Source organism: Tachypleus tridentatus, chromosome 3, assembly GCF_004210375.1.
Source record: "Tachypleus tridentatus isolate NWPU-2018 chromosome 3, ASM421037v1, whole genome shotgun sequence".
Lineage (NCBI taxonomy): Eukaryota > Metazoa > Arthropoda > Merostomata > Xiphosura > Limulidae > Tachypleus > Tachypleus tridentatus.
In genome coordinates, this window is record NC_134827.1 from 38,669,650 (window position 1) to 38,691,207 (window position 21,558).

The 21,558-nt window shown below is 38.0% G+C and overlaps 1 protein-coding gene across 1 annotated transcript in view; it reads right to left on the reverse strand.

The window, feature by feature from the left end:
* The window catches only part of LOC143245805 (cell adhesion molecule Dscam1-like), a 73,253-nt gene that overhangs the window by 18,825 nt on the left and 32,870 nt on the right, over nt 1-21,558 (reverse strand). Inside the window, exons 8-16 of the mRNA XM_076492058.1 lie at nt 20,924-21,085; nt 19,167-19,451; nt 12,115-12,234; nt 10,330-10,503; nt 5,028-5,175; nt 4,726-4,874; nt 4,140-4,271; nt 3,506-3,673; nt 1,411-1,481 (exon numbers count right to left, since the gene is read on the reverse strand). Of these exons, the coding sequence (XP_076348173.1) occupies nt 1,411-1,481; nt 3,506-3,673; nt 4,140-4,271; nt 4,726-4,874; nt 5,028-5,175; nt 10,330-10,503; nt 12,115-12,234; nt 19,167-19,451; nt 20,924-21,085 (1,409 nt within the window). The remainder of the gene's footprint in view (nt 1-1,410; nt 1,482-3,505; nt 3,674-4,139; nt 4,272-4,725; nt 4,875-5,027; nt 5,176-10,329; nt 10,504-12,114; nt 12,235-19,166; nt 19,452-20,923; nt 21,086-21,558) is intronic.

The window sequence follows — 21,558 nt, forward strand, 5'->3', positions numbered from 1 at the left end:
TACAATACCAACACAAGTTTAAATGGGAAGTAACAGTAGCACTAGTACAATACCAACACAAGTTTAAATGGGAAGTAACAGTAGCACTAGTACAATACCAACACAAGTTTAAATGGGAAGTAACAGTAGCACCAGTAATACCAACACAAGTTTAAATGGGAGGTAACAGTAGCACTAGTACAATACCAACACAAGTTTAAATGGGAAGTAACAGTAGCACTAGTACAATACCAACACAAGTTTAAATGGGAAGTAACAGTAGCACTAGTACAATACCAACACAAGTTTAAATGGGAAGTAACAGTAGCACTAGTACAATACCAACACAAGTTTAAATGGGAGTAACAGTAGCACTAGTACAATACCAACACAAGTTTAAATGGGAGGTAACAATAGCACTAGTACAATACCAACACAAGTTTAAATGGGAGGTAACAATAGCACTAGTACAATACCAACACAAGTTTAAATGGGAAGTAACAGTAGCACTAGTACAATACCAACACAAGTTTAAATGGGAGTAACAGTAGCACTAGTACAATACCAACACAAGTTTAAATGGGAGGTAACAATAGCACTAGTACAATACCAACACAAGTTTAAATGGGAGTAACAATAGCACCAGTAATACCAACACAAGTTTAAATGGGAAGTAACAGTAGCACCAGTAATACCAACACAAGTTTAAATGGGAGGTAACAGTAGCACTAGTACAATACCAACACAAGTTTAAATGGGAGATAACAATAGCACTAGTACAATACCAACACAAGTTTAAATGGGAAGTAACAGTAGCACTAGTACAATACCAACACAAATTTAAATGGGAGGTAACAATAGCACTAGTACAATACCAACACAAGTTTAAATGGGAGATAACAATAGCACTAGTACAATACCAACACAAGTTTAAATGGGAGGTAACAATAGCACTAGTAATACCAACACAAGTTTAAATGGGAAGTAACAGTAGCACTAGTAATACCAACACAAGTTTAAATGGGAGGTAACAATAGTACTAGTACAATACCAACACAAGTTTAAATGGGAGGTAACAATACTACTAGTACAATACCAACACAAGTTTAAATGGGAAGTAACAGTGGCACTAGTAATACCAACACAAGTTTAAATGGGAGGTAACAATACTACTAGTGCAATACCAACACAAGTTTAAATGGGAGGTAACAATAGCACTAATACAATACCAACACAAGTTTAAATGGGAAGTAACAATAGTACTAGTACAATACCGACACAAGTTTATAGAGGGAAGAAACGTTTATTGGTAATAAGATTCCAGTATGAACTGAATGAAGCCTTAGAAAGATTGTTACTCTGATATAGAGTGAAGGTTAGAAAACATTGAATTATATTATGTATAATAAGTGGAAGCTGTGCTTTAAATACCTTCCACGTGACTTTCACCAGATGTGATCCTAAAGGTTCCGCTTCCACCTCTTGAGGAGGACCACCAGGTACTGTAAGAAGAAGAATAACAAAGATTACTTTGAAAACTGTCCCATTGTTTGTAATGGTTTGTCATAAATAAAGCTAAACTGTGATGACGGTTTGAGTTGATTTGTTTTAACTTCACGCCGAATTAGACGACCGTTATCTGCGTTTAGCCGTCCTTTATTTACTACTAAGAGACTAGAAGGGAAAACATCCAGTCAGAAGCACCTTCCGTCTACTCTTGGGCTACTCTAAGATGATGGTTTCATATCAGTGACGAGTTAGAGGGTTAGTCATGTGATAAGAGAGTATATGGAAAGTCCTGTTACAAACAACAAACTGATAAAGAAGACTGTTTTAATAACAGTTATAGAAGTAAACAGGAAGTGAGGCAGTTTGGGTAAACAAGTGTGAGATGAGTAAACAGTAAATAATGTTTTAAACGACGGAAAGACGACCACAACCAGTTATTGACGACTGAAAACACGGTAAATCTGGCAGAATAGGATAAAAGGACCTTAATACCGTTACAATTTCAAAAAGAACGTAAGGACGCTCATTAAATGATTCATTAAAAAATTTACGGGCGCTCAGGAAGTTCTGTAGAGGCAATAATTATACCTTTTAGGAAAGATAATTAAACCTTTGGCTACTTATTCGTCATATTGGGCACGGTCCGCCTATGGCAGTTGAATGTCGTGTACAATGTATAGCTGGCGAAAATTCCGCGTGTGTTTAAAGTAACTGTAGTCAAAGGGTTAGTGGACTGGCGTTTTGTAAAACACAGACACTTCAATTATTATATTCTATATGCATATAGGTTAACACTATTAAGAAATAAGTTCTTAAAACATAGAACAGTGAACAAAGTAAAGCAAAAAATCATCTCTTCGGATAACCAACTTAGTTCTCGCTTACTGCTTGCTAAGCCTTAACAAATTTCGCATCTGGAGGATATGAAACTTTGTGTTTTTTTTAATGGTGATATATACATTTTGAAATAAACTAAACATCATAAATTATTGTAACAATAAAAATATAATTTCATTATAAGTTATCAAACTTTTTAACTGATCTGTATTTGTAAAAAAATGTAAAATTTTGAGCTCACTAAAATCTAGCCTGACTGCTTCAATTGTAGCATGAAGATGTTTGCCGCCCAAACGCTTCAAGAAGGCTGACAAAGCCAGTGAGGGAACATTCTAGCTTCCGATTGGTTACTCACATGTCATAGACCGTTAGTGTTTCCAAAAATTGAAAGAAGTTTGAGTCAGTAAGTGTAGCGAGTTCTCATCAAATAAATACACAAGTTTTTTGTTTATATTCTAGCTTCTTAATATCGGTAATATGAGTACCCAATCTGTAAGAAAGTATAGACTTTGTATTTGAGCATCACAAACATATAATTAGAACCAGTGCTGCGTTCAACATATTACATGGTACACAAAAGTCGATATTTTGGTGTGTGGTTTTACCATTTAGTTCTAAATTAACAAATTAATTTATGTATATATCAAAATTTGAATTATAATCTACAATTTGATACCAAACATATTCATATAAAAATTCAACAAACGAGATGACAGGAACATGACCCACGTCGGTAGGTTTGTTTGTTTGCTTGTTTTGTGAATTTCGCGCAAAGCTACACGAGGGCTATCTGCGTTAGCCTCACATAATTTAGCAGTGTAAAACAAGAGAGAAGGCATCTAGTCATCACCATCCACCGCCAACTCTTCTGCTAATTATTACCAACAAATAGTGGGATTGGACGTCACATTATAACGCCCCCACGGCTTAAAGAGCGAGCTTGTTTGGTGCAACAGGGATTCGAACCTGCGACCATCAGATTACGGTTCGAGTACCTTAACCGCCGGGCCGTGTCGGTGAGGGTTCATTAAACGGTATAGGGACATTCATGAGATTCTGTAGGGACAATAACCGTGTTCAAGTAATTAACCTAACTGTCTCTTTAAACTACTTATGTGTTAAGGTTGGTCTGTATTAAAGTATTGGTTTAGCCTCTCTCACGTGGCAGTCCGTTACATACCTTCTATGTCTGTGTTGGCCTTGAACTCCTCACTGAACTCACTACGGCCCATGAGATTCTCGGCCAGCAGTTGGAAGTAATACCTCGTGGCCGGCAGGAGTCCTTCGACTACGGCTTTTGTATCTGGAGCCTGAATAACCAGTTTTTTCCGGCCCTTTTCGTCTGTTTCTGGAAAAGTTACAAACAATTTAAAATTTCTTCTCCTGATGATAAACCAGAATTAATTGGCATTAAAAGTCATATTGGCAAGTTGTATAAATGTTAATATTTCTCACCGAATAAATCATGTTATGTTATTTTTATTAATGTACTAATATCAAAATGTTTATGTTTTGCTTTTATGGTTTTATTATAGCGATTACTTTGCCCTAATATGGCTGTAAATCGTGAGATATTATTGGGTTTACGGCTGAGAATGTCTTTTAACTGTTTGTTGGACTATCCAACTGAGGAAACAAGACATTCTAATATATATCAGTAAAAAACGGAAGAACGGTATATTTGATTAGCTAAATATTTTACAAGGTTTATTTATAATTTCACACTAATTCGGTATGTTGCTGCGTTTGTTATTTAATTATTGTTAAAAACACAAACATTCATATCTGACTGTCCACCCATTCACCTTTCTTACCTCCTTCTTTACAGTATATTAGTACATAACTTGTGATTGGACTGTTTCCAGAGTATGGAGGTGACCAGGATAATGTCAGTTTTCTACTTTCTATCTGAGACACGGTGATCTTAGACGGCCTATCCGGAGGTTCTAGCGGGAAAAAAGAAAATGAACCCTATCTCAGTTTGTTTTGTATTACATTGAAATATATGTCAGTAAATCACTGAGAATTTGCTGACTCCAGCATAACCTGGTTGTTATATAGATATCTACAAAAGTAACATTCATATCATATTGTTTTAGATTATTTACACATGGCTATTTTAAGTATAAAAATGTTTATTACTTACACACGGCGATTTAAAGTAAAACACACGGTTATTTTAAGTAAAACACACGGTTATTTTAAGTAAAACACACGGTTATTTTAAGTAAAACACACGGTTATTTTAAGTAAAACACACGGTTATTTTAAGTAAAACACACGGTTATTTTAAGTAAAACACACGGTTATTTTAAGTAAAACACACGGTTATTTTAAGTAAAACACACGGTTATTTTAAGTAAAACACACGGTTATTTTAAGTAAAACACATAAAATTACCTTGCACAATTATCTGAATATTCATTTCGTCTCTTCCAAAGTTATTGGAACCCACGCAGGTAAATAACGAGGAATCTCTCCTATCTGCTGATTGGACCTGAAGCTGTGACATCATTCCATCGTCAGTTAACGTTTGGGTGATGTCATATCTAAAGTGGGAAATCGCTTCAAGTTTGAGTGTTTAATTTAACTTGTTGAATAAAATAATTCAGGCTACTCAACAAGTTAAAGAAACATAGGTTTAAGTGAGCTTCTGGAAATATCTCACAAAAATATTAACTTCATTAATTTTATAATCTCACCTCTTGTCGAATCTGAAATCTAAATGTTCTCCATCTTTCTTCCACTGGACTGTCAAGGGATGATCTCCAAATAACTGACATGTAACCTGGAGAAGTTGACCTTTCCGGATTGTTTCAGCTTTAAACTTAGTTGGGAAGTAAGCAGGTACTAAATTTAGAAGAAACTTACTGTTACTTGTTACAAGTGTAGAGTGTAGACAGACAATATATTCAGAAACTGGACAGTACAAGCGTAGAGTGCAGACAGACAACAGATCCAGGAACTGGACAGTACAAGCGTAGAGTGTAGGCAGACAACAGGTTCAGGAACTAGACAGTACAAGTGTAGAGTGTAGGCAGACAACAGGTTCAGGAACTAGACAGTACAAGCGTAGAGTGTAGGCAGACAACAGGTTCAGGAACTAGACAGTACAAGTGCAGAGTGTAGACAGACAACAGGTTCAGAAACTAGACAGTACAAGCGTAGAGTGTAGGCAGACAACAGGTTCAGGAACTAGACAGTACAAGCGTAGAGTGTAGGCAGACAACAGGTTCAGGAACTAGACAGTACAAGTGTAGAGTGTAGACAGACAACAGGTTCAGGAACTAGACAGTACAAGTGTAGAGTGTAGACAGACAACAGGTTCAGGAACTAGACAGTACAAGTGTAGAGTGTAGACAGACAACAGGTTCAGGAACTAGACAGTACAAGTGTAGAGTGTAGACAGACAACAGGTTCAGGAACTAGACAGTACAAGTGTAGAGTGTAGGCAGACAACAGGTTCAGAAACTAGACAGTACAAGTGCAGAGTGTAGACAGACAACAGGTTCAGAAACTAGACAGTACAAGTGTAGAGTGTAGGCAGACAACAGGTTCAGAAACTAGACAGTACAAGTGCAGAGTGTAGACAGACAACAGGTTCAGAAACTAGACAGTACAAGTGCAGAGTGTAGGCAGACAACAGGTTCAGAAACTAGACAGTACAAGTGCAGAGTGTAGACAGACAACAGGTTCAGAAACTAGACAGTACAAGTGCAGAGTGTAGACAGACAACAGATCCAGGAACTGGACAGTACAAGCGTAGAGTGGAGGCAGACAACAGGTTCAGAAACTAGACAGTACAAGTGCAGAGTGTAGACAGACAACAAATTCAGGAACTAGACAGTACAAGTGTAGAGTGTAGACAGACAACAAATTCAGGAACTAGACAGTACAGGTATTATTAACAGAGATACAAATGAACTTGGTGAAAATACAAACAAGAAGTTATTAAATTCATTGTAGAAACAAGGACTACATATAAAAAATAGATAATATACAACTACAGTCTATGAAATAATAAACCAACAGATGTACCGAAAAATGTGTACTGGTTAATAGTGGTGAAGTACTACAGAACAAAATACGCCAGTGTGTACTGGTTAATAGTGGTGAAGTACTACAGAACAAAATACGCCAGTGTGTACTGGTTAATAGTGGTGAAGTACTACAGAACAAAATACGCCAGTGTGTAGTGGTCCGTCGTACCGACATACTGAAGTGTGTCGTGGTCCGTAGTACCGACATACTGAAGTGTGTAGTGGTCCGTCGTACCGACATACTGAAGTGTGTAGTGGTCCGTAGTACCGACATACTGAAGTGTGTAGTGGTCCGTCGTACCGACATACTGAAGTGTGTCGTGGTCCGTAGTACCGACATACTGAAGTGTGTCGTGGTCCGTAGTACCGACATACTGAAGTGTGTAGTGGTCCGTAGTACCGACATACTGAAGTGTGTAGTGGTCCGTAGTACCGACATACTGAAGTGTGTAGTGGTCCGTAGTACCGACATACTGAAGTGTGTAGTGGTCTCTGTGATACATCAGAAGGTTGGTGTCAGCTGTCTCTGTGATACATCAGAAGGTTGGTGTCAGCTGTCTCTGTGGTACATCAGAAGGTTGGTGTCAGCTGTCTCTGTGGTACATCAGAAGGTTGGTGTCAGCTGTCTCTGTGGTACATCAGAAGGTTGGTGTCAGCTGTCTCTGTGGTACATCAGAAGGTTGGTGTCAGCTGTCTCTGTGGTACATCAGAAGGTTGGTGTCAGCTGTCTCTGTGGTACATCAGAAGGTTGGTGTCAGCTGTCTCAGTGGTACATCAGAAGGTTGGTGTCAGCTGTCTCAGTGGTACATCAGAAGGTTGGTGTCAGCTGTCTCAGTGGTACATCAGAAGGTTGGTGTCAGCTGTCTCAGTGGTACATCAGAAGGTTGGTGTCAGCTGTCTCAGTGGTACATCAGAAGGTTGGTGTCAGCTGTCTCAGTGGTACATCAGAAGGTTGGTGTCAGCTGTCTCTGTGGTACATCAGAAGGTTGGTGTCAGCTGTCTCTGTGGTACATCAGAAGGTTGGTGTCAGCTGTCTCTGTGGTACATCAGAAGGTTGGTGTCAGCTGTCTCTGTGGTACATCAGAAGGTTGGTGTCAGCTGTCTCTGTGGTACATCAGAAGGTTGGTGTCAGCTGTCTCTGTGGTACATCAGAAGGTTGGTGTCAGCTGTCTCTGTGGTACATCAGAAGGTTGGTGTCAGCTGTCTCTGTGGTACATCAGAAGGTTGGTGTCAGCTGTCTCTGTGGTACATCAGAAGGTTGGTGTCAGCTGTCTCTGTGGTACATCAGAAGGTTGGTGTCAGCTGTCTCTGTGGTACATCAGAAGGTTGGTGTCAGCTGTCTCTGTGGTACATCAGAAGGTACACATCAGAAGGTTGGTGTCAGCTGTCTCTGTGGTACATCAGAAGGTTGGTGTCAGCTGTCTCTGTGGTACATCAGAAGGTTGGTGTCAGCTGTCTCTGTGGTACATCAGAAGGTTGGTGTCAGCTGTCTCTGTGGTACATCAGAAGGTTGGTGTCAGCTGTCTCTGTGGTACATCAGAAGGTTGGTGTCAGCTGTCTCTGTGGTACATCAGAAGGTTGGTGTCAGCTGTCTCTGTGGTACATCAGAAGGTTGGTGTCAGCTGTCTCTGTGGTACATCAGAAGGTTGGTGTCAGCTGTCTCTGTGGTACATCAGAAGGTTGGTGTCAGCTGTCTCTGTGGTACATCAGAAGGTTGGTGTCAGCTGTCTCTGTGGTACATCAGAAGGTTGGTGTCAGCTGTCTCTGTGGTACATCAGAAGGTTGGTGTCAGCTGTCTCTGTGGTACATCAGAAGGTTGGTGTCAGCTGTCTCTGTGGTACATCAGAAGGTTGGTGTCAGCTGTCTCTGTGGTACATCAGAAGGTTGGTGTCAGCTGTCTCTGTGGTACATCAGAAGGTTGGTGTCAGCTGTCTCTGTGGTACATCAGAAGGTTGGTGTCAGCTGTCTCTGTGGTACATCAGAAGGTTGGTGTCAGCTGTCTCTGTGGTACATCAGAAGGTTGGTGTCAGCTGTCTCTGTGGTACATCAGAAGGTTGGTGTCAGCTGTCTCTGTGGTACATCAGAAGGTTGGTGTCAGCTGTCTCTGTGGTACATCAGAAGGTTGGTGTCAGCTGTCTCTGTGGTACATCAGAAGGTTGGTGTCAGCTGTCTCTGTGGTACATCAGAAGGTTGGTGTCAACTGTCTCTGTGATACATCAGAAAGTTGATGTCAGCTGTCTCTGTGGTACATCAGAAAGTTGATGTCAGCTGTCTCTGTGGTACATCAGAAAGTTGATGTCAGCTGTCTCTGTGGTACATCAGAAAGTTGGTGTCAGCTGTCTCTGTGGTACATCAGAAGGTTGGTGTCAGCTGTCTCTGTGGTACATCAGAAGGTTGGTGTCAGCTGTCTCTGTGGTACATCAGAAGGTTGGTGTCAGCTGTCTCTGTGGTACATCAGAAGGTTGGTGTCAGCTGTCTCTGTGGTACATCAGAAGGTTGGTGTCAGCTGTCTCTGTGGTACATCAGAAGGTTGGTGTCAGCTGTCTCTGTGGTACATCAGAAGGTTGGTGTCAGCTGTCTCTGTGGTACATCAGAAGGTTGGTGTCAGCTGTCTCTGTGGTACATCAGAAGGTTGGTGTCAGCTGTCTCTGTGGTACATCAGAAGGTTGGTGTCAGCTGTCTCTGTGGCACATCAGAAGGTTGGTGTCAGCTGTCTCTGTGGCACATCAGAAGGTTGGTGTCAGCTGTCTCTGTGGCACATCAGAAGGTTGGTGTCAGCTGTCTCTGTGGCACATCAGAAGGTTGGTGTCAGCTGTCTCTGTGGTACATCAGAAGGTTGGTGTCAGCTGTCTCTGTGGTACATCAGAAGGTTGGTGTCAGCTGTCTCTGTGGTACATCAGAAGGTTGGTGTCAGCTGTCTCTGTGGTACATCAGAAGGTTGGTGTCAGCTGTCTCTGTGGTACATCAGAAGGTTGGTGTCAGCTGTCTCTGTGGTACATCAGAAGGTTGGTGTCAGCTGTCTCTGTGGTACATCAGAAGGTTGGTGTCAGCTGTCTCTGTGGTACATCAGAAGGTTGGTGTCAGCTGTCTCTGTGGTACATCAGAAGGTTGGTGTCAGCTGTCTCTGTGGTACATCAGAAGGTTGGTGTTTATTCAATGTTAAATCGTAAGCTTCTCTTTAGAAACACATTTTGGGTTTGTTCGTTAAACTGTAATACATTCACATCTTTAGACTAACATAAATGTACTGATTCTTCTACATCTGTATACAATCCATTCAAAAGACCAAACATCCAGTTTTAACCGAAGGCGAATTTTCCATTGCTTGTATTTACACTTGTGTTCCCTTGTCCTACTATTCTTACATATGATCAGAAACATGATGTATGAACACTATGTTCTTCAGTCACGTCATCCTAACCATTTTGTGAAGATAAAATAATTTCAGAGATCCAACTCTTTGTTTGTATGACAAACCCTTCACCTCAGATATCATCATAGTAGCCTTTCTTATAATACAGTATCCTTCTTTAGTTACAATATCCAACACTGAACACAGTACTTGAAATGAAGCCTAACCAGTGACGTTTACAATGAAATTATAGCTATATTTAGACTTGTATTCAACATTTCTGTAGGTACAACCTGAAATCCTATACTACCAACAACACATTGCTTGGATGGCTTTGGAGTTTGATTAAATATCACACAGAGATCCACTTCTCTCATGACAGTGTTAAGGTTATTGTCGTTAGATTTATAATTCAAGTGACGATCCGCTAAACAAGGTATTCAGCAGTGACATCAAAACAATTGGAGCTAAAAAATAAAACCAGCTGTCAAAGTTGCCAAAATCACTAGGAGATGGCGCTAGTGTGCTCAGCAAATTTATTCGCATGGAATTTAAACAAATTTAAGATTTTTGAAGACATACAAATCGATGTCAATAAATATGTGAACTCACCCTTGACATGCAACTCTATTACTGTGCTGAGTCCAGATCCTATTTCATTGGCTGCCTGACACATATACATACCAGCGTCGCTTCTTTCTACCTTCCGAATGGACAGAGAGCCGTTGGCCATGACGTTTATGTGCGCGTTGGTACGTAATGAAACATATTCGCTGGACATTGACCCTGAATAGAATAAGGAAACTGAATCATTCACTTAAACGGCTAAACATTACTATTCTATAGGCACATGTTGTTATTCCATCTTCCAATTTGTTTGACGTCAGTAACTTGTTTTGTGAAACATTTTAATCAGACTTGGAACACGTGACTGATGTTAACCAGTTTATTTTAACACGTAATTAATATTTTTACCTAATTATTGCAAGAAGTGACTATTATCCCATTTCTTACAACACGTGACTGATATATTCCTACAAGTCTTAAAATACGTATCTCCTGATAAGCGGTTTTCCATATTTATGAAAATATACAATAATTCCACACCCCCTTCATTCAAATATGCACGTGTAGAATGTTTAAACAATTATAACGTTAGCCCTATATTTCAATTACCCTCAGTGAACACGACACAAATAAGACTGTACAACAATCGTTTTGAAACGTTTTGCTTCCTGAAACGTTTTTGCTGATTGTGACAGGTACCTGGTGGGTATGCACAAATATAGTTTTGGTTTTGCTTCATCACGTAGGAACTCTGAGAAATAGACAGTTAACTGTTTACCGGCAATAACGTATTGCGTTTATGTTTCTAATACGCTATTAAGTTCAATATAATTAAAAGTGTTTTGGTCCTGATTTTCGTTTGTATTCAATGTCCGGTGCATCACATTGCAGTGTTCAACAGTAGTCAGCAAGCATTGACGGATTCCAGTTGCCCTGATATAATTTTTCCATTGTAGCAAAACTAAAGGTTTCAATGAAACGGTACGTGATGGGCAAATTTGGATGTGATTTTCGTGATCAGCAGCCAAAAAATCAATAAGGAACACCCAACAGTGTTCAAGAAGCAAACACTTTGTTGTGCAGTGTAACGTATTATGTAGGTTAACAACAACTAACTGACCAGTTGCAATTTTTATTTTCGAAATGTTCTTACATTTCACGAAATAAAAATCTTTCCTCGTTAGAAAACATGCTAACCCTAACATGACTGTAACGATATTTGTTGGCCACCTGCTAACAGCTCCGTCTAAAAGATACACTCAGCTTAATTTCGGATATAATTTTCATTGAAACTAGCATAATGGTTTATCTCCAGTTTGCCCACTTTTAGGATCGAACCTCCAATTTTAGCGACATAAATTCTCAAGCTACTTCTGAGCCATCGTGAAGATAAGTCTAAGCAAACTTTTAAAATGTGATAAAGCTGAGAGGAACATTGGGATAAGATTATTGGAAAATGACATCGATTATTGATCTTCATGAAGCCACAAAATTTATGATTTACAAAGAACCTGATATGTGTTTTGAACAACGAGATAAAATGCAGGAGAGAAACGACTCTAATCTCTCTTCAGGGTATCCCCTGGTGGCTCAGCGTTAAGTCTGAGGGTTATAACTAAAAATTGAGTTTCGAGGCTCCAATTCCCACAATACAGTTAGTTCATTGCATAGCTTTGTGCTTAATAACGTATAAAACTTTTAACTGTTGCAGCAACATAAAAAGTATTTCTAAAAGTAGTCCAGGCACTTAACGAAACTAACTCTGATACTGATATTAATAAAACCCTTGTTTTATTATTCCACTAGTGTAATATATGGAATATTGACTACCTTTTAGCCTCTTCCAGGTAATTGCCGGTTGAGGGAATCCTTCAGCTTGACAGTTGATGATGACGTCATTATTTAAGATTGCCGAAGTATCAGTAGGTTCACTGATCCATCTAGGGGGAGCTGCGGTAGAAAGTAGAAATACATGTTAAACAATAGTCGGATCTATTTTGTCATTCAAGTAACAGATGAAATGTTATACACAAAACGTTTTTATTACCTAGATGTATTATCGATACAACAATGGTTGTTTTATAAACCTAGATGTATTATCGATACAACAATGGTTGTTTTATAAACCTAGATGTATTATCGACACAACAATGGTTGTTTTATAAACCTAGATGTATTATCGACACAACAATGGTTGTTTTATAAACCTAGATGTATTATCGACACAACAATGGTTGTTTTATAAACCTAGATGTATTATCGACACAACAATAATTGTTTTATAAACCTAGATGTATTATCGACACAACAATAATTGTTTTATAAACCTAGATGTATTATCGACACAACAATGATTGTTTTATAAACCTAGATGTATTATCGACACAACAATAATTGTTTTATAAACCTAGATGTATTATCGACACAACAATGATTGTTTTATAAACCTAGATGTATTATCGACACAACAATGATTGTTTTATAAACCTAGATGTATTATCGACACAACAATGATTGTTTTATAACCTTAGATGTATTATCGACACAACAATGATTGTTTTATAACCTTAGATGTATTATTGATACAACAATGATTGTTTTATAACCTTAGATGTATTATTGATACAACAATGATTGTTTTATAAACCTAGATGTATTATTGATACAACAATGATTGTTTTATAAACCTAGATGTATTATTGATACAACAATGATTGTTTTATAAACCTAGATGTATTATTGATACAACAATGATTGTTTTATAAACCTAGATGTATTATTGATACAACAATGATTGTTTTATAAACCTAGATGTATTATTGATACAACAATGATTGTTTTATAAACCTAGATGTATTATTGATACAACAATGATTCTATTATTACCTAGATATGTCACTTATGTAATAAATAAATATTTTTATTAGCTAGATGTATTATTGATACAACAATGATTGTTTTATAAACCTAGATGTATTATTGATACAACAATGATTCTATTATTACCTAGATATGTCACTTATGTAATAAATAAATATTTTTATTAGCTAGATGTATTATTGAAGTAACAAATGATTATTTTATTACCTAGATATATCATAGTTACTCGATCTATTAACCGTGAAATTGCACAAGTTTATTTCTACGTCAGTCGTAGCAATGTAAGGGAGTATATCTTTCTTGAAAGTGAAAACCTTTCTGGTGTTTTTATACTTACAACATATATAAATGTGAAAGTAGCCTGGTGTAAACATGTTTTACAAGGAACTGTTTAATTTGTTGTCTCAAGATGGACTAAACTTGGGGCCCGGCATGGCCAAGCGTGTTAAGGAGTGCGACGCCTAATCAGAGGGTCGCGGGTTCGCATCCCCGTCGCGCCAAACATTTTCGCCCTCCCAGCCGTGAGGGCGTTATAATGTTCGGTCGATCTGACTATTCGTTGGTAAAAGAGTAGCCCAAGAGTTGGCGAAGTGATGATGACTAGCTGCCTTCCCTCTAGTCTTACATTGCTAAATTAAGGGCTGCTAGCGCAGATAGCCCTCGAGTAGCTTTGCGTGAAATTCAAAAACAAACTAAACTTGGTCCTCCCACTACAACAAAAGAAGAATGGTACTATACTCCTACATCAAAACGTTGGTTCCACACAAATTCACAAGTTGGGCTTCAGAATAAGCTATGCTCGGATTTGTTCTTCAATAACACTATTCGTCCACAAAAGAGTATCTCAAGTTTTGGCGGTGAAGGTGATTGTTAATTACCTTTCCTATAGAATTTTACTCATAAATTAGAAGCGGATAGCGTAGATAGCTCTCCTATAACTTTGCTGTGAAATAAAAACAAAACAAAAACATATCCAGCAGGCAAACTCTAAGTAAAGTATGTCTACCCCAGATCCACCAGTCAAACTTAAGTTTTATATATATATATAAAACACAGAATGTTAGGGTTAATAATAATATGAAGCAGCTCGCTGTCAGGAATAATAATAATGTGAAGCAGCTCGCTGTCAGGGATAATAATAATAATGTGAAGCAGCTCGCTGTCAGGGATAATAATAATAATGTGAAGCAGCTCGCTGTCAGGGATAATAATAATAATGTGAAGCAGCTCGCTGTCAGGGATAATAATAATAATGTGAAGCAGCTCGCTGTCAGGGATAATAATAATAATGTGAAGCAGCTCGCTGTCAGGGATAATAATAATAATGTGAAGCAGCTCGCTGTCAGGGATAATAATAATAATGTGAAGCAGCTCGCTGTCAGGGATAATAATAATAATGTGAACCAGCTCGCTGTCAGGGATAATAATAATAATGTGAAGCAGCTCGCTGTCAGGGATAATAATAATAATGTGAAGCAGCTTGCTGTCAGGAATAATAATAATAATGTGAAGCAGCTCGCTGTCAGGAATAATAATAATAATGTGAAGCAGCTTGCTGTCAGGAATAATAATAATAATGTGAAGCAGCTCGCTGTCAGGAATAATAATAATAAAAATGTAAAGCAGCTCGCTGTCAGGGATAATAATGTGAAGCAGCTCGCTGTCAGGGATAATAATGTGAAGCAGCTCGCTGTCAGGGATAATAATGTGAAGCAGCTCGCTGTCAGGGATAATAATAATATGAAGCAGCTCGCTGTCAGGAATAATAATAATAATAATGTGAAGCAGCTCGCTGTCAGGAATAATAATAATATGAAGCAGCTTGCTGTCTGGAATAATAATAATGTGAAGCAGCTCGCTGTCAGGGATAATAATGTGAAGCAGCTCGCTGTCAGGGATAATAATGTGAAGCAGCTCGCTGTCAGGAATAATAATAATAATGTAAAGCAGCTCGCTGTCAGGGATAATAATGTGAAGCAGCTCGCTGTCAGGAATAATAATAATATGAAGCAGCTTGCTGTCAGGAATAATAATAATGTGAAGCAGCTCGCTGTCAGGGATAATAATAATAATGTGAAGCAGCTCGCTGTCAGGGATAATAATAATAATGTGAAGCAGCTCGCTGTCAGGGATAATAATAATAATGTGAAGCAGCTCGCTGTCAGGGATAATAATAATAATGTGAGCAGCTCGCTGTCAGGGATAATAATAATAATGTGAAGCAGCTCGCTGTCAGGGATAATAATAATAATGTGAAGCAGCTCGCTGTCAGGGATAATAATAATAATGTGAACCAGCTCGCTGTCAGGGATAATAATAATAATGTGAACCAGCTCGCTGTCAGGGATAATAATAATAATGTGAAGCAGCTCGCTGTCAGGGATAATAATAATAATGTGAAGCAGCTTGCTGTCAGGAATAATAATAATAATGTGAAGCAGCTCGCTGTCAGGAATAATAATAATAATGTGAAGCAGCTTGCTGTCAGGAATAATAATAATAATGTGAAGCAGCTCGCTGTCAGGAATAATAATAATAAAATGTAAAGCAGCTCGCTGTCAGGGATAATAATGTGAAGCAGCTCGCTGTCAGGGATAATAATGTGAAGCAGCTCGCTGTCAGGGATAATAATGTGAAGCAGCTCGCTGTCAGGGATAATAATAATATGAAGCAGCTCGCTGTCAGGAATAATAATAATAATAATGTGAAGCAGCTCGCTGTCAGGAATAATAATAATATGAAGCAGCTTGCTGTCTGGAATAATAATAATGTGAAGCAGCTCGCTGTCAGGGATAATAATGTGAAGCAGCTCGCTGTCAGGGATAATAATGTGAAGCAGCTCGCTGTCAGGAATAATAATAATAATGTAAAGCAGCTCGCTGTCAGGGATAATAATGTGAAGCAGCTCGCTGTCAGGAATAATAATAATATGAAGCAGCTTGCTGTCAGGAATAATAATAATGTGAAGCAGCTCGCTGTCAGGGATAATAATAATAATGTGAAGCAGCTCGCTGTCAGGAATAATAATAATAATGTGAAGCAGCTCGCTGTCAGGAATAATAATAATAATGTGAAGCAGCTCGCTGTCAGGAATAATAATAATAATGTGAAGCAGCTCGCTGTCAGGAATAATAATAATAAAAATGTAAAGCAGCTCGCTGTCAGGGATAATAATGTGAAGCAGCTCGCTGTCAGGAATAATAATAATAATGTAAAGCAGCTCGCTGTCAGGGATAATAATGTGAAGCAGCTCGCTGTCAGGAATAATAATAATAATGTAAAGCAGCTCGCTGTCAGGGATAATAATGTGAAGCAGCTCGCTGTCAGGAATAATAATAATATGAAGCAGCTTGCTGTCAGGAATAATAATAATGTGAAGCAGCTCGCTGTCAGGGATAATAATGTAAAGCAGCTCGCTGTCAGGGATAATAATGTGAAGCAGCTCGCTGTCAGGGATAATAATAATATGAAGCAGCTCGCTGTCAGGAATAATAATAATAATGTGAAGCAGCTCGCTGTCAGGAATAATAATAATAATGTGAAGCAGCTCGCTGTCAGGAATAATAATAATAAAAATGTAAAGCAGCTCGCTGTCAGGGATAATAATGTGAAGCAGCTCGCTGTCAAGGATAATAATAATATGAAGCAGCTCGCTGTCAGGGATAATAATAATAATGTGAAGCAGCTCGCTGTCAGGAATAATAATAATAAAAATGTAAAGCAGCTCGCTGTCAGGGATAATAATGTGAAGCAGCTCGCTGTCAGGGATAATAATAATATGAAGCAGCTCGCTGTCAGGGATAATAATAATAATGTGAAGCAGCTCGCTGTCAGGGATAATAATAATATGAAGCAGCTCGCTGTCAGGAATAATAATAATAATGTGAAGCAGCTCGCTGTCAGGGATAATAATAATAATGTGAAGCAGCTCGCTGTCAGGAATAATAATAATAAAAATGTAAAGCAGCTCGCTGTCAGGAATAATAATAATAATGTGAAGCAGCTCGCTGTCAGGAATAATAATAATAATGTGAAGCAGCTCGCTGTCAGGAATAATAATAATATGAAGCAGCTCGCTGTCAGGAATAATAATAATATGAAGCAGCTTGCTGTCAGGAATAATAATAATAATGTGAAGCAGCTCGCTGTCAGGAATAATAATAATAAAAATGTAAAGCAGCTCGCTGTCAGGGATGATAATAATATGAAGCAGCTCGCTGTCAGGGATGTTAATAATATGAAGCAGCTCGCTGTCAGGGATGTTAATAATGTGAAGCAGCTCGCTGTCAGGGATAATAATAATAATGTGAAGCAGCTCGCTGTCAGGAATAATAATAATAAAAATGTAAAGCAGCTCGCTGTCAGGGATAATAATGTGAAGCAGCTGGCTGTCAGGGATAATAATAATATGAAGCAGCTCGCTGTCAGGGATAATAATAATAATGTGAAGCAGCTCGCTGTCAGGAATAATAATAATAAAAATGTAAAGCAGCTCGCTGTCAGGGATAATAATGTGAAGCAGCTCGCTGTCAGGGATAATAATAATATGAAGCAGCTCGCTGTCAGGGATAATAATAATAAAAATGTAAAGCAGCTCGCTGTCAGGGATAATAATAATATAAAGCAGCTCGCTGTCAGGGATAATAATAATATGAAGCAGCTCGCTGTCAGGGATAATAATAATAATGTGAAGCAGCTCGCTGTCAGGGATAATAATGTAAAGCAGCTCGCTGTCAGGGATAATAATAATGTAAAGCAGCTCGCTGTCAGGAATAATAATAATAATGTGAAGCAGCTCGCTGTCAGGAATAATAATAATAAAAATGTAAAGCAGCTCGCTGTCAGGGATAATAATGTGAAGCAGCTTGCTGTCAGGAATAATAATAATAATGTGAAGCAGCTCGCTGTCAGGGATAATAATAATAATGTGAAGCAGCTCGCTGTCAGGGATAATAATAATAATGTGAAGCAGCTCGCTGTCAGGAATAATAATAATAATAATGTGAAGCAGCTCGCTGTCAGGGATAATAATAATAATGTGAAGCAGCTCGCTGTCAGGGATAATAATAATAATGTGAAGCAGCTCGCTGTCAGGGATAATAATAATAATGTGAAGCAGCTCGCTGTCAGGAATAATAATAATAATGTGAAGCAGCTCGCTGTCAGGGATAATAATAATAATGTGAAGCAGCTCGCTGTCAGGAATAATAATAATAATGTGAAGCAGCTCGCTGTCAGGAATAATAATAATAATGTGAAGCAGCTCGCTGTCAGGAATAATAATAATAATGTGAAGCAGCTCGCTGTCAGGGATAATAATAATAATATGAAGCAGCTCTCGTAATCTAACGATCGGGGGTTAAAATCCTCGTGATACCAAAAATGCTCGCCCTTTGAGTCGCGGGGGCGTCATAATATGCCAGCCAATCGCACTATTCGTTGGTAAAAGAGTAGCCGAAGTGTTGGCGGTGGGTGGTGATGACTAGCTGCCTTCTTTCTAGTCTTACACTGTTGAATTAGGGACGACTAGCTCAAATAGCCCTCGTGTAGGTTTTCGCGAAATTCAAAGAAACAAACCAAACATTTATAAAAAAATTTCTCAGTTGCCACTCTAACGATGAAGCTCGAGACACAGGTAGTGGAAGACATTTTAACTAGTGGTAAGAGTGGACACCGACGATTGAGGTACCTTGTATGTCATGTTCACCGCTATTATACACCAAGTTCTGTTCCCCATTGGAAGGGGCACGTAACGATCTGATGAAAATATAGGTATTCATACGCCCTTCCCCCACTCAGGTTCTGTGGAATATGACTCGAAGTGACTTATTTTTATCTGACGAAAATCACAGACTCCGTGTATGTGTGTGTGTGTGTGTTTTCTAAAATGATAGTTCAAAAGTAACTCTCTAATCTGTTGTCTGTCGGTTTTATCCTTATTATAGATCAGCATATTTTTAAATAAATAAAATTCTCAACTTATATAATAATTTAGACCGTACCATAAATTACCATTGGTGCAGTGTAATTTGTTGACTCAGCCATGTTTTCGGCTACACACGTGTAATTACCGCTGTGCCTCAGTTGAAGTCGGTGGAACTTCAGGAATGTGGAAAACTCGTCAATCGTAGACTCAGTGACTTCCAAGTGCGATGGGATGGTTTTTCCATCCTTCAACCATGAGATTCGAATCGGAGTGTCTCCTTTGGTAACGGAACAGAGGATTTTAGACCGAGATCCTTCTTCTAATCCAGTTTGGATAATAAACGGCTCAATGACAGGAGGAACTGTGGTGAAGAAATGAATAGTTAGGGTTATAAACAGGCTAGTGACACGTGCAATGAGAAATAATAGAACCACTGAAAATTACAAGGACTCGGGTCTGGTTCTGACAAAATATAACAAGTTTTAACCTTGCACTATGGGTAAACTAACATTCTAAGTTACACGAAAAGAATGTAAAACAAATAATGTTAAAAGCATTAATGACAGAAGCGTTTAGTAAACAGGTAAAAGAGGTTGTTAACATAGTAAGACGAACAATAAAAACACTTATGTAAGAAATAATAACAGGCTGTGTATACATTTAGGATGCTAAACAATTCATTGAAGAGGTAATCTAAAGGTGAAAATGAAGCGAAGATCGGGGGTAAAAGATTCAGTGACAAACAGGGTGGAATGTGAAGAAAGCTGGGATGGTTCCTATCATAACAAAAGGAAAGAAAACAATAATTAGAGTGATGTTGGAAGACAGAATAAGATGTAATAGTTACAGTTTTGTTGCAAGAAATATCTGGTTAAAGGGATGTGAGAGGACTGTTGGAAGAGTCAATTAGCCAATTAGAAGAGTGATTTTGATCTACAGGCGAAGAGTTTGGTCTTAGAAAACTGACCCAAACATATCACAACGAAACGCCATGTCTCAAAGCCGGCGAAATTTGATTCTGGTATACGTAAATACGTCACAAACATCCGCCAATACCTTCCAATTGTTTGATTATTTGAATTTCCTGCAATTCTGTTGTCCCTATTAAAGAAATTTAATTTCGAGTGTTAACTCTAGGATAAAGAAAGATCATTTATATTAGTGGATGTAATTATTAATTAAATTCCTAGAGATTGTTTTGGGAGAGGCGAGTGATTAATCTCTTAACTCGTAATTTAATGACGAAATCGATTAACGATAGCTACTCTAATGGTGTCTGTAACGTTTTAGGTTGTTATCTCCTTACCGCCAATGACGTCACAAGCTAACTCGACTGGGAATCCAATACTTAAGAAGATACTGGGGAACTAGCGTGTTAAAATTAAAATAATACTACTGGGTTTAGAAGCTTGGATATTAAAATGTTATTCACTTCAACATTGCATGAAGTTTTATTCTTTACATTCATTTTTCCTGGGTTACGGACAAGGGCTAGAATACCCGGAGACCGATAGAACTCAGTGACAAAATGAATTATAGAGATGGTTTGGCATTTATTTTTCGTACACGAATTGTTCATGATACATTTTCTCTCGTACTTTTAAAATCTATTTAATTAAAAATGTATTTCACAAAGTGTTGATTCTGTTAGAAAATAACAAAAATATCAGTATACAAGAGAAACTTAAAAGCTAGGATTTTTCTTTTAACTAAAACTGATTCAATTAAAATAAACAGTTGAGTAAATGTGGTCAACTTAAAGCATTCCTTTAGACTATTAAACTAAAAGTTGTAATTGGATTCAAAATATCTGTCGATGGTTATAACACATACTCAGTACGTCGAGAAACATTTTACTATGACCACGTTGACCCTTCCTGTTTCGTGCTACGCACGAGTACTCCCCCTCGTCACTACGTTGTTCCACGTCCCGGATGATCAGAGTGCCGTTGTTGAACGCCCTCTGGCGATGATTATAAGGAATTCTCCTGCCATCTGCAATATATCGAAACATATATCAAAATCTCGCCGAACATTTCTAATTACTGTCGATGAAGCAGCAGGTTGTAATATATAATATAAACAATAGTTTGTTAAACATTTCTAAATACTATTGATAATTGGATATATTGTACTTATAAAACAAACAATATTCCAGAGTGACGTTGACACAATATAAATGCAGTCGAATATTTGAAACCACATGCTTACACAAATGAGACGAGTCTGCTGGTTCTATTAAAATAAATATTTGTTAATTAACATTGCAGTAAACACCATCACTGGAGAGCTCTCATCCAATTGGTGATAATTGTTTTCTCAATGCAACATGATAATGGATAATTATAAATTAGGACTAATATAAGATAAATTTATTAAAGATGCATCGTAATAACAGAGAACTTCCTTTTAAAAATATCCTTGTAATAGATAATGGTTTCCTAGAAGCAGCGTTGTATTGAGTAACG